The 12,720-nt window shown below is 34.0% G+C and overlaps 2 protein-coding genes across 3 annotated transcripts; one reads left to right on the forward strand and one right to left on the reverse strand.

Moving 5' to 3' along the window:
- Positions 1-489: 489 nt before the first annotated feature.
- On the forward strand, positions 490-2,100 carry LOC131021008 (uncharacterized). 2 transcript variants are annotated; one of them, XM_057950079.1, is made up of 4 exons: positions 493-1,159; positions 1,268-1,319; positions 1,452-1,519; positions 1,598-2,100. In XM_057950079.1, the coding sequence occupies exons 1-4, from the start codon at positions 1,025-1,027 to the stop codon at positions 2,075-2,077; spliced, it is 735 nt and encodes a 244-aa protein (XP_057806062.1). In that variant the 5' UTR covers positions 493-1,024; the 3' UTR covers positions 2,078-2,100. The 2 variants fall into 2 exon arrangements, with proteins under 2 accessions (XP_057806061.1, XP_057806062.1); XM_057950078.1 differs by having other exon boundaries at positions 490-1,159; positions 1,452-2,100.
- Positions 2,071-6,935, reverse strand: LOC131021007 (pumilio homolog 24). Its single transcript, XM_057950077.1, has 17 exons — positions 6,623-6,935; positions 6,371-6,424; positions 5,928-5,989; positions 5,724-5,805; positions 5,482-5,605; positions 5,308-5,391; positions 4,919-5,033; positions 4,279-4,429; positions 4,079-4,192; positions 3,893-3,964; positions 3,740-3,790; positions 3,610-3,660; positions 3,288-3,395; positions 3,042-3,179; positions 2,873-2,947; positions 2,536-2,777; positions 2,071-2,457 (listed from the first exon to the last, which is right to left on the reverse strand). The coding sequence occupies exons 1-17, from the start codon at positions 6,884-6,886 to the stop codon at positions 2,322-2,324; spliced, it is 1,923 nt and encodes a 640-aa protein (XP_057806060.1). The 5' UTR covers positions 6,887-6,935; the 3' UTR covers positions 2,071-2,321.
- Between the last annotated feature and the right edge of the window lie 5,785 nt (positions 6,936-12,720).

Here is a 12,720-nt window from a genome sequence, read left to right on the forward strand (position 1 = left end):
GCTGGGAACCTTAGATCGAGAGAGGGGAGAGGGGAGAGAGTAGAAAGGAGAGGGAGACCAGAGACGAGGGAGGCTGCGATTTGGGGCCTAGATTCAGGGAGGGAGGCCGCGATTCAGGGCAGGGAGGGGCTTCGCCATCCGAGCTTGAAGCTCTCGCCGGCGACCTGGAAATCAGAGCCCCAATTTTGCTTTTTCTTTTTTCTTTTTTTTTAATTGTGGTTGGAAATAAAAACGACGTCGTATTGTTTTAAAAAAACGACGCCGTTTTCTTGCACCGCCGACTATGCCACGCTGTATTTACGGTAGTCCACGTCACCTTCAATTTGGGGGTTTTTTCTGAGTTTGGGAACATTAAGAACAGATTTTCAATTCATGTATTTATATGCCGATTTTGAAGTTGGTGAGAATATCGCGAATTTTTTAAAAGCTTTTGAATTTAGCGGCAATTAACCCTTATTATTATTATTATTATTATTATTGAAAATAAAAAACCTTCGATTTTCAAATTCGTTTCTCATCGAGTATTTAACAAAATGAATAATTAAGCACACGTGACTGAGTTTGAAACTTAACAGCAAAGACAAATTAATAGTCAATTTAAAATGTTATTGGGAATTTCATCTACATGGACTAACTAGGCGTAGAAGGATTAAGGAGAGTTATTTAATTGGATCAAATGAGCCAAAATGATTTCAAATCTCAAGAACCAGAGATTCTGCAAATGAAATTCAAATAATTCTGATCCATTTTCGAGAATTCAAAAAATAAAATAAATTAGTAGATAAAAATGAGACTATCAAAAATCGCCTAAAATCCAGCTCTTTATTCTTAACTGCTCCACTTTGACTCTTTAAATGTTACATTTATTGAATATTTAAAACAATTTATCATCCATTTATGCACCCATTTCCCCCACGTTACCTTCTCTCTTTTCTCTTCTTTTTTTTTTCCCTTCTCTCATTCTTTCTTTCTTCACTTCTCTTTTCTTCTTCTTCTTCTTTTTTTGTTATTTTGTTTTCTATCAATGGGGCTGGTAGCAGGAAATGAACAAGAAAAATCCCAGTTAGCAAAAACGATTTGTGAATTATCAGCATGTGCAAATCCTCATCATCCTCGTACAAACAAATCTCATTTTATCAATTGGTATCTTGTGCTTAATGTATGTCTTTTCTTTATCTGAGTTCTTGATATTGTTGTTTTCGCTACGTTGTGTAGCTTTAACGTGCCGTTTTTTCGTGTTTTCCGATGCTGCATTTTGGCTTCGTAGGTTGATGAAAATGCAGATACATGTATAGTAAGAAGGCAATATCATAAACTCGGTAATGTTTTCTTGAATGATGAAAAGATTTGGATTCTTCAACATGGATTATAATTTTGCTGATCGATGATAGTCAACAATTGTCGTGTCGTGTTGTGTCGTGTCGTTGTCGTGTAATCGTGTTTGTATGCAGCTCTGCAGCTGCATCCTGATAAAAACAGCAACTCCATGGCTGAAACTGCCTTCAAACTTGTAGCTGAGGTGAAAATTATGTTCATATTCAAATCTCTCTCTCTCTCTCTCTATCATGTGAAAAACTCCACTGCATGCATGGCACAGGCATACTTGTGCCTATCTGATAGCACAAGAAGGAGAGCATTTGAGACAGAGAGGAAGACCATTTCTTGCATCAAATGCAACCCAAATTCTAGCAAGAAAATTGATGCAAAACCAAGTCAAGAAGCATCGAGAAATAGTCGACTCCTGACCCGCATGAGAGAGCTTCGCGCCCGACTAGCAGAGGAATCCACCATCATCGACAAGTGTTTGATGGCCAATGCTGCATCGAGGAGAGAACCGGCCAACGCCCTTGGAACACGAAAAGAGTCCCCGATTTTCAACCCGTCCGACTACCAGCACAAGAGCTATCCCCATCACCGGACGGCAGCCGGCCAAAAGAGGCTTGAAGATTTGAGGGCAGCCCTCAAAATGGGAAACACAAGCTTTCACAATGGAGCAAATCAAGACTACCCAATATTTCAATGTAGAAAAGAAAGAGTTCCTTCAATGTCTAGATGTGCTAGTACCAGAGATTATTGAATAATAATACATTTCTTTCACAATTCACATAATTTCATACAGAGAGAGAGAGAGATGACATTTTTAAGAGTTTGAATAAAACATGACACAACTGTTTTGCTTCATAGTCAGATCAAGATCAGAGCTACAAAAATTTTCATCTTCTGCAGGCACAGTAAAACCGGAGAACTCGTTAAACGGAACAGAAGACGACCTAGAGACGAAACCTCAAAAGGAATGCATATTCCTCTATTCATCTATTGAACTACTCGTCTTTAGCTGACTCGTTGGGCTTCAGTAAACTTAGGTCACCACTCTTTATCAAGGGCCTCAGCTCCTTCTCTGCCAACTTCTTCACCGCTGAGTTTGAGGTTTCCAAGTAGGCATTGATCACCTTTGAACTGAGAATATTGCGACGATATCAGAAAAATCAATGGCTCGAGATCAGAAGAAAGATGTTTTGATCAATGTTTACTAACCTGTGACCTTTGGCCCAGACTGCACAGTTTCCTTTCAAAGCTTTTTCCCATAGTGTGGTAGCGAATGAAGGGCAGTCGAGAACGAGTTTCCTGATGGTCCGGCTCGAATGGAACTGTTCCAAAATATGCTCTTCTGCTTCGACCTTAGGTTGAGAAGCAATAGATGCTATAGCTTCATACAGCTCGAGCAACTTTTCATCCAAAGTTGGATGGAGTATTCCATCGCTGCCTCCAGTAGCAACCTACGTGCATTTTCCGATACACGGTAAACTCACAAACTTTTCCTACCAAAATAACCAATATATAAGTTACAGTTTGTTGGAAACAAGATACCTACCTCATACATGACCTCTCTCCCATATTTCGATTTTAGTAGAACTTCCGCCATCTCAGAACATGTATCGATGAGTTTCTGCAAAAATGAAATTTGCAGAATGTAAAGTAGCCCCTAATAACATATGTCATATTTTCCCAAAATGCACCAACATCATGAAGGATGAACGAACCTCAGCAAGTCCACTGTCGACCAGCAACTCCTGCCTCCGCTTAAAAGAATCCTTCTTACCACCCTCATTCAGCTGTATATTTCCATCACCATCTTCTTCCTTGTCCGCTTCAACAGCTTCCTTATCATCTGTTTCGCCCTGAAATAATGAATAGAGCATGCATTGTTAACTATTCGACATTCCAAAGGCAGTTGAATGCTACAAGCCTAGAAGGGTACAGAAGAGAGGTAAAAGAAGAAGACTTGCATTAGCTTTTAGGGATGGAATAGATAGATTCAGTGAAGCCAAGTCATCCTTATTGAAGTATCGGGTACAATCCGGATGAAGAAGCTGCATAAAAGGGCGCCGTGTATTCTGCAAAGCGAAGTATTAAAAGTTTGATTAGTATCTGAACAATTTGCTGAGTTGTCAAGGTTTTAATGAAGATGTAGATCGGATGTGGCATCTTAACAACATTGGAAATGACTAAGAATCATATGCTAACACCATCAATATCTAAAAAGAATATCAGGATCAGACGCAATATCTGATCTAATATAAGTATAATATAATCATAGAGTTAATCAACCTGATCTAATATAAGCTCCTTCAGTTGTTTTTCAAGCTCACGAATGATTATCTGCAAGAATGGAAAGAAAAGAGTCAGAAGGTGGCTCCTCGAGTAAGGAGCAGCAGAACCAAAGATATTAAAACCAGACCTTCGACACAAGTTTCGTGTCATCAACAACTGAAAGTATGCAGACAAGTACCTGAAATAGAACACAGGATGTTAGAAAATTCTGTATAAGCATGATAATTACAACTTCTGCTGAAAATTACAAGACATAAGTTAAAAACATAAAGAACCATACCATACTCCCGAATTTGTCAATAGCTATTTTTCCAACATTGCCTTTCATCCCTTTGATAATTTTCTTCCGATCCTGAATGAATAATAAGAAGTCAAACAGAATTTTCAGACGAAGTTTTCAACAAGGCATTAAACATAGATAAGTCTGAAACAAAGACATTGTCTATAATAGAGAAATTTCCAGTACCTTTGCACTCCCATGTCTGATACAGAGCATACCAAGCCTGGATCCATCCTTAGTTGCAATAATCCGAACGAAAGATGGACCTGACAACTGTTGAATAACATCTGCGGCAGAAAACTTCACAAAATTTCAATCAGATAGATAAATAATAAAGGTCAGAAATCAAACAGTAGTCTTTAAATAATCATCAAAATCAAAAGTACCTTATCTGCAATGGCCAAGTATTCCAGTAATGCTCTGTGGACAATTGAATGGTCTAAGATCCCTTTCTCCAGAATAGGTTGAAGCACAGATGTCATGTGACGCGCAACTGACGACTTCTGTAACTGCAGCTTTGAAATGATATCTTCTAATCTGTGATGATTAACATAAAATAAAAATCTATGAAACAGCAAGGGGAAGAAATATTAAGAATTGTCAATATAGTAAAAACTCATCAGGCACAGCCGCACAGGGGTAAGACATCCAATCAATAGCTGAACGAAATACAATAAGTTGCCATTTGCCAACTACACACACACCAAGATATACTGTAGAACAAAGTGATGTAACACAATACATTGGACCCCTAGTACTAAGCATGCAATTGTATACCTTTTCCAACTAACACACTGGATTTATCATATCCCTTGAAACCATGCTTTGCAGTCAATTAAAAATGCAACTGACAACTTTTAATCTGATTTGAGAGCTCGAAGTGATTCCCCATTTTTTGTGCATTGTCATTTAAATAACTAGCAAGTTCATGGAAAGACATCAATAAATAAAACTTCAGCTGTAAGAAGAAGGTATTTTACATCTTGAGATTACAAAGGCACAAAAGAACAAAAATGGATGCATCACCTGTTCTCTTTCATCGTAACCAAATCCTTGAATAGCTGAAGTTCTGGCGAATATAGTTCCATAAGAAGAGTTTGCTTCTGACTTGCATTTCCAAGGCAATATGCATGTTCGATAACTGCAAAAAGATGCTGTATATTAACTGTTTAAGCAATTAAGGTGACACAAGATAAATAAGGCTTATGTACTAGACAAGAGTTGCACTTGCATTCTGGACAAATAGAACGCAATAACAATTTAAGTTCTTAAATGAGATCATATGAACTCAAACAAGCTTCTACTAAACACAGCATACAAACCATAGAGATTATTTGACTGTGACACGATTATTACAGGAAACATAGTAACCAGCTTATCCGTGCCATATATTGAAGTTCACAGGTGTGCCATACCTAGAGAGCCAACCATTTGCCGAAGAAGAGAAGCAACATGACCATGGAGAGACGATATAAATTCTGCCAATTGTTCCTTGGATGCTGCAGAAGAAATAGGTTAAGAAAAAACTACACTGAGAACAAGAATCACATGGCTGCAAGTCCATTAAGAAAAAGGCAAGTAAGACATACCTAGATCTAACAACTTAGTAACAAGACGAACTGCGTAAGTATTGCTTGCAAGAGAAATAAAATGTGGCCGAAGCTCCGTGAACACAGCATTTCTTTCATCTTGTGTACAATGTTTAACACAGGTCTGTAGTTGAAAAAGACAGATATAGATGCCCATAAAGTAGAGGAACTTCAAAATCTTTGAAATAGATAAGCAGGCGCAAATAGTAGGTGGAACTATGGGAGGAGGTGAGCAAGATAACCTGAAGAACACGCGATGCAATGTGAGACCTTGCGATTTCAGAAATCTTCCCTTGCATCTTCTTGACGGCTTCACTTACCAACCTAAGATGCACCCAAAAAATATAATCAACCCACAAAAAGATTGTGGAGACACTAAATCAAACAGAAGTCCTTTACTCTATTAAAAAAGATGGAAGGAGTAAAACTAACAACAAAATACACACCTTGACCTATCTTCTTTTGAAATATTACGGCGTCTCATCTTCTCCCAAAGCAAAGCAAGCTCCTAAGTAAAAAAATGGACCAGACAAGTCAGCCTAAGCAAAGGGACTTAAAAATCTCAAGTAAGTCCACAAAATCAGATAATTAAGTTTTATCAAAGCATCAATAGTAAAAGGTAGACACCAATAGCATGTAGTGTCCTCATGCAACTGATGATACACAAAAAGAGAACCATAAAATTACTTCTCTAGCAACCATAAATAGAGCCAATACAAAATCCAACATATACGCACGGTTTCAACTTTCAACATATGCCATTTTTCGTCATGAATGAGCAAGGATAAGCATTAGTTGATTAGAAATGGCATATTTCGTCAAGAATAAACTGTTAACATCTGACAAGTATCATAGCAAGAAAAATTCAAGCAAAAAAAGACATAAATACTTGTTCCAGTGTGTAATGCTTCTTCCTGATCTTTTTCCTTGCTTGAGCCAACTCCTGGAGAAACAGAGGAAATTGAATAAAAGGTTAAAAATATATGAATTAGCAAAAATCATCTAAATTCCTCCATTTAATATCTTATAAATTCAAAATAGCACTAACTAACGTTATAAAATACCTAATGCCAACACTACACTTCAAAAATTCACAATGAACAAAGTAAACCAAAGACGCGAAACTTAAAAAAGGTCGAACCTTTGAACGCAAACGAGCTAGTTTCTTGGAGTCCTCCACTTCACCTTTCTCACCATTAGGTTTCTGGTATTCCTTTTTCGGCAAATTTGATGGCTGCTTCCCGACTTTATTTTGAGCGTTGGTCGGGTTAAACTTGGACTTTTTCGGATTCGAAGATAATTTAGGTTTCTTGAAATTTGAAACCGGTCCCTCCGATTTTTGGTTAGGGTTAGTCTTCCTCTTCATCGAGCCGCTGCTCTTCTTCTGTTGTGGCTTCGCCGCCATTGATACTGTTTGAGCTCAACGTCTGCTGTCTGCGAATTCGAACAGCAAAAAGAATTTTTTTTCTGCATTTATAGATGGGCTTTTGGGCTCATTGGGAAATTGGGTTGTGTAAACAAGGCCCAACAAACTCAAAATTAAGGCCCAACAAACATTATTTAACTTCATTACTATCACTATTGTTTGTAAAGTTTATGTTATAATTAACTTAATAATAATAATAATAATAATAATAATAATAATAATCTCCAAAAAAATAGCAAAGGCAAATCCGAAAGGTGTTGAATTTGGAGACTTTTTTCTGTTTCCCGTTTGAATTTCCGAATAAAAATACGATCTTGCATCTTGATGAAGTTGGAAGCATTTCATTCTTTAGCTGAGATAAAAGAAAACATTATTAGTGTTTGGCATAATGCTCTTTAATTTGATTGCGTCATGTGTTTTTGTACATAGTATTTTCGAGTTGTTCCTTTGTTTTTAGAATGCCATAATTTCAACTGCAAATTTTGGAATGAGGATCTTCAAAGTTTGTACACATTCTTGTTTAATTAGCAAGGGTTGAATCAAGAGAATTTGCAACCAAACCATTCTTGGCATACCACGGTTGCATTTTTCCTTAAATGGATAGAGCCATAAAGAGCCCTCTTGATATTGTGCGGGTGCAAACATTTGCATGATACGAGAATAGAAGATGAAACATTTGTTAGCAGACGACATACTTGTGATGCCATGAAGAGCCATCTTGATGGAATGAAACAGTCGTAGCATAATGTTGCATTCCATCCGGACCCTTGATTTCTACCTATTTTTTATGCGAAACAAGCATAAATCTCCGGCCAATGGAGGAGGAGACGATGGGTGTAAAGATGCTTTCATTGTAGTATTTGATTAGGTATGGATAAGGTAAGGGGGTATGGGCTATATGGTCAACAATGGTAAAGTAGCTTTGTGAATCTTGGGGAATCAATCCTTTTGTCACAAGAAATAAATCATCACTAAATTATTTCATGTGGAGTAATTTTTTGTTGTTGTTTAATACTAGAGATTCTCCTCTTATTCTTTACAAATGCCATCTTTTTTCCTTTTCTTAATTAGTATAAACCATGTACGTTTGCTTTATGTTCTTCCATCTACTTGTGTATTTGAGAAGATCACAAGTTGATTAATCTCAAGAAAATAATGTAGTCTTTTCTTTTATATAAATTACACGAGTAAATAAAGAAAATAATATAGTTTTAAACATGCAAAAATGTGATGTTGTGATATCTTTTACATAGGAGCGCAAATTGTAATGAAATCAAGATGGAATTTGTTGGTCGGGCTTCGTCTTACTAACTAAGTTGCGCTTCATTGTCACGACATGTGATTGACTAAGTTTATTTTTTAATAAATTGATAAGCCCATTTGTCCCATCCATTTATTTGGAATATAGCAAACATTAAATGTGCTTGTAAGTTATGTTTTTGGTCAAAACTACTGTTGAAATTCAACTACTAAATTATTACAAAAATAATTTGAAATGATGTATAAAATGTGAGGTTCAAATCATTCATTTCCCAACTCGTCTCCCCTACTCAAAGAAATTAAAATGTTTCATAATCTTTATTGTTATTTTGAAAAAAAGAAGGAAAAATAAGCTTGGTGGTGAAAGCGACTTGGGCTCGAAGTGAGCGTGGGATGGTCCCACTAATAAATATGAAGGTGGGCCAGGCCCAAGTACTTCTCCCGCGTTGGCCCATTAGTTCCGTACCCTATTGGCTTTTGGTGACTTCAAATAACAATTACAAATGGACTGTGGGCCCTCTTTTGGGGTATACATTTCTATTTAACCCTAAATGGCCTATGAAGAGGTTACGGGCCTTGCACTATTAATATTATTATTACATGGAATTACGGAGGTTGGATTTTTATTTTTATTTTGTGATTGAAAAAATAATTTTAAAATATCGTGTGACGACGAATTCGAATATAAGACTTTTAATCTCAAAATTAATCACATTACTACTAGATCGATTAACGCATTAAAAAAAAAAGGTTAATTGCACATAAATTACTAAACTTTCGATCACATGAACTTCAAATTTTTTATCGAAATTACTGAGCTATTAATTTTTTTTTCTCGTTTTTCATATTTACCAATTTTCATCAAAGTAAGTTAAATAACATAATTATACTCGCTTGGCATAAATATGCTCACATGTCATAAATATAATCATGTGGCAAAATAGAACCAACATCATATTGTATAGTTGGATGGAAACGATGTCGTTTTAGGCCCAAAATTTGATCGAAAAATGGACAAGTATGCAACACGAGAAATAATTAATAGTTGAGTAATTTTAGTAAAGATTTCAAAATTTGTGCATAAAATGAAGATTCGTTGAAAGTTCAATAATTTATATGCAATTAACCCTTACAAAAAATATCATGTCTTGTGTGTACTAGCCGACAAATTGAGTGAGAATACAAATTCATAACTTTTAAGTGACAAAGGCGATTTTACCATTTAGATAATTAGATAATCTCGAAGAATATAAGTGGGGTATTCTCATAGTTGGTCCTCTATAGATGTTGATTGACATATTGAATTTAATTATTTAGGGGAGGGGAAATAATTTTCCATTAGAATTATGAGAGGTTTTATTTATACCTTACCATTTTGGTGATATTTAAAAAAACTAACCAGCCAAGCCCTAGTATTTTTTTCCTTCCAAAAACTTGAAATGTTTTGGATTTTAGAAATTCTTATAGTTCCAACATAAGCAAAATGCGATAAGATTAAATATTGAAACTTTGAAAGTAGTTTAATAGTCATAAGAATTGTGTGAGATCGTGATCATCCACTATAATCAAATTTATGTAAGAGAATATTTATATCGAATCCAAATTTACATATAAAAAATTTGTGTGCAGAATTGTGCCAAAAAAAAAGGGAAAAAAAAAAAAACTGTCGGCTATATATGATATGATCAAATGATATTAAAAATATATACATAAATTATATATATTTATAACTTTATAATAAAGCACATATAAAACTATATATATATATAAAAAAAAAAACTATTGCAACATAGTACTACGTGTACTTTGCATCAAATTTAAGGGCCAAGAAAGAGCTGGATGTATGTGGGTCTAAATTTTCGAACAAACTTTATTCTCTATCAGAAAAATTAAATATTAACATAGATGCTGCATGCCCTTTATTTATTTTTCCTAAACTAGTTAGGAATCTTGTCTTTATTTTTTACCTAGTATTTTCCTTTTCTGTTTGGTTTTTTCTTCTTTTTCTGCACAATTGAATATAGTCAGAGCACAGTGATAAATGACTGGCGGAAGAGAAAATATATTTATTATGAAGCACCTAAAAACGTGGGAATTTTCCACAGCTCTCACAGTAATTTTGTTGAAGCATTTATTTTGAAGCATTTTTATGAAGAGCTCAGTTTTGATAAGATAAAGTGATAAACATTAGATATTTGAATTTTTTGATTGAAAGAAAATATTACAAGACGATATTAGAAACTAGTTTTGGGTCTTTCTAAGACTCTCTTAATTATTTAGTATACGATTATCTTTCTAATATGCATATCTAAATATTGGCTGTTAAATTATCTTGAGTAGAAAAAAGACAAGAAAGAAAGCATATATGTGTATTTGAAAGATATCTTGAGATTTGATTGAAAAAGAACCTCATTAAACATTTATTAATTTCATCAAGAATATACCTAAATCCACCGCATACCTCTTGCATTCTTATATTCAATGCACATAACCATCTCCATCCATATCCTAATTCACGTATATATATTTTTAATAACTTGACGATATTCTAAAAGAGTTTGACTTTATTAATTATTTTCTTCTTTATAAATAACTTGATGATCAAAGTGGTAAAGTGGTTAATAATGTCTGATCAAAGTTCTCGGATTCAAATTCATATAAACTTATATATATTTATAGATTTTTTTTAGTAAATACTCTTAGCTTGTTTGGGATGTAACACTATGTTATATAAGCATCTCATCCTTGAAAAGCTTTCACAAATTATTTTTACTATGCCATTATGCTAACCCTTCTTTTCATTAAAGGTTGAAAACAAACATTTGATTAATACAGTAAAAAGTAAAGAAAGTAATTAAATGGTTAATTAGTTTATTTATAAAAGACACAAAATTTTGGGTACATCTGGGTGTACCGTACAACCGGATTGATCTGTACTTAGAATAGTATTATTTATATGGATTGGGTTAGGATATGGGTTCAAATAAGGGTAAAAGCTATTTTCTCGATCGGTAAGACAATTATATTTTGCCCAAGATTTTTGGTGTTTAGGGCATGACATGAAATTGGAATTTTTGGATATTGCTCATGATCACTTCTAAGGCTATAAATTGTTTAGTGTTTTTGAGACGTGCAGAGTTCAATTTCCCTATTAAATTCAACCATATTTAATTTAAATATCATTCTCATTGTAAGGACGAAAAACTTTATCTGAAAATGAAATTTAACATGAATTCGTAAAACAAGAAGAGTGAAATTAATATTTTTTTCAAAAATATTGATCTCATTTCCAACTTAATTCCACCAGTCTCAATCCATCCAAATATGAAAATTGCCAAACAATTAATTAGTGGTTTTGACCATCAATCACTTATTGCCTTATTGGGGGGGGGGGGGGGGCTGTTTCATTTAAACCTAACTATATTATTTCTCAAACTATATAGTTATAATTATGGCTTTCGTATTATAGTTGAAAACGGTTCTTCACAAAGAAAGGTTATAAAGATATGTAAAAAAAATACGAACACAAGTGAAAGTGACATCAGTAGTGGTTTGCTAAAAGAGGATATGGAAGCATAATAAAATGCCATATATGGTTTTTTATTTTCCCAAAAATTTATATATTAATTGTGAAACATTTTAAGATAATGCATGGTATATAATAAAACAATTCCACTACCCATATAAAGACAAAACACAAAGACAAAGATCGATTTTACTAAAAAAAGCTCTCAAGCTCCTAATGATGACGGACACTCTCACACTTGTCAATTTAGGGAGGAATTATATATGAAATTGCAAACCCTAATATTTTTGTGATATTTATCTTATAAAAATAATAATGATCATAAAAAAAAACATCATTGTTTATATAAACAAGTGTGATTCTATAAATGAAAAAGTATGCTACGTTATATATACACTGCAAATTCTTAGTACTAATTAATATAATTATTGTCAGATTTTTAGACGATGAAGAGAAATTTTATGGGGGTGGTTTTCCCTAAACCCGTCCAGAAATATTATAAATATTTATGAATAATAAATAGTAAAATCTATTTGTTCAATTCATCACAACGTTTACAAAATTGAAAAACATGCATGAAGTATTACTAACCAGAAAGAAAGCGAATTTAAATAAGTTATTTTCTAAAATATGATGATGGCGACGATCATATATTATATCCATAAATTATGAATTGTAGATGCCAGTAATTATCAGCAAGTATTAGTACAATTTAAGATGATTAAAGTGAAGTTCAGTGGGGGAGCAAATTAAAATTTAAATAAAAAAATAAAGAAAAAAGTGATCACTAGTTTGCCTGGAACGGCGCCGTAATATGCTACAAAGGTCGTGCATAGAAACCAGCTTTGAAGGAATTAATGTCATGTCATATTTACTTCACTTGTTTACTTTTTAGTGATTAAAACAAACAAAAATTTAATCAAGCTCGATGATACTTTTATTATTATTATAAATTCTTAAAATCGTATCATTTTAAAGGTGAAATTATTTGAGGTGAATTTGATTACAATTGTGAATTAGAAGCCAG

This window comes from Salvia miltiorrhiza, chromosome 4 (genome assembly GCF_028751815.1).
Source record: "Salvia miltiorrhiza cultivar Shanhuang (shh) chromosome 4, IMPLAD_Smil_shh, whole genome shotgun sequence".
Taxonomy (NCBI): domain Eukaryota; kingdom Viridiplantae; phylum Streptophyta; class Magnoliopsida; order Lamiales; family Lamiaceae; genus Salvia; species Salvia miltiorrhiza.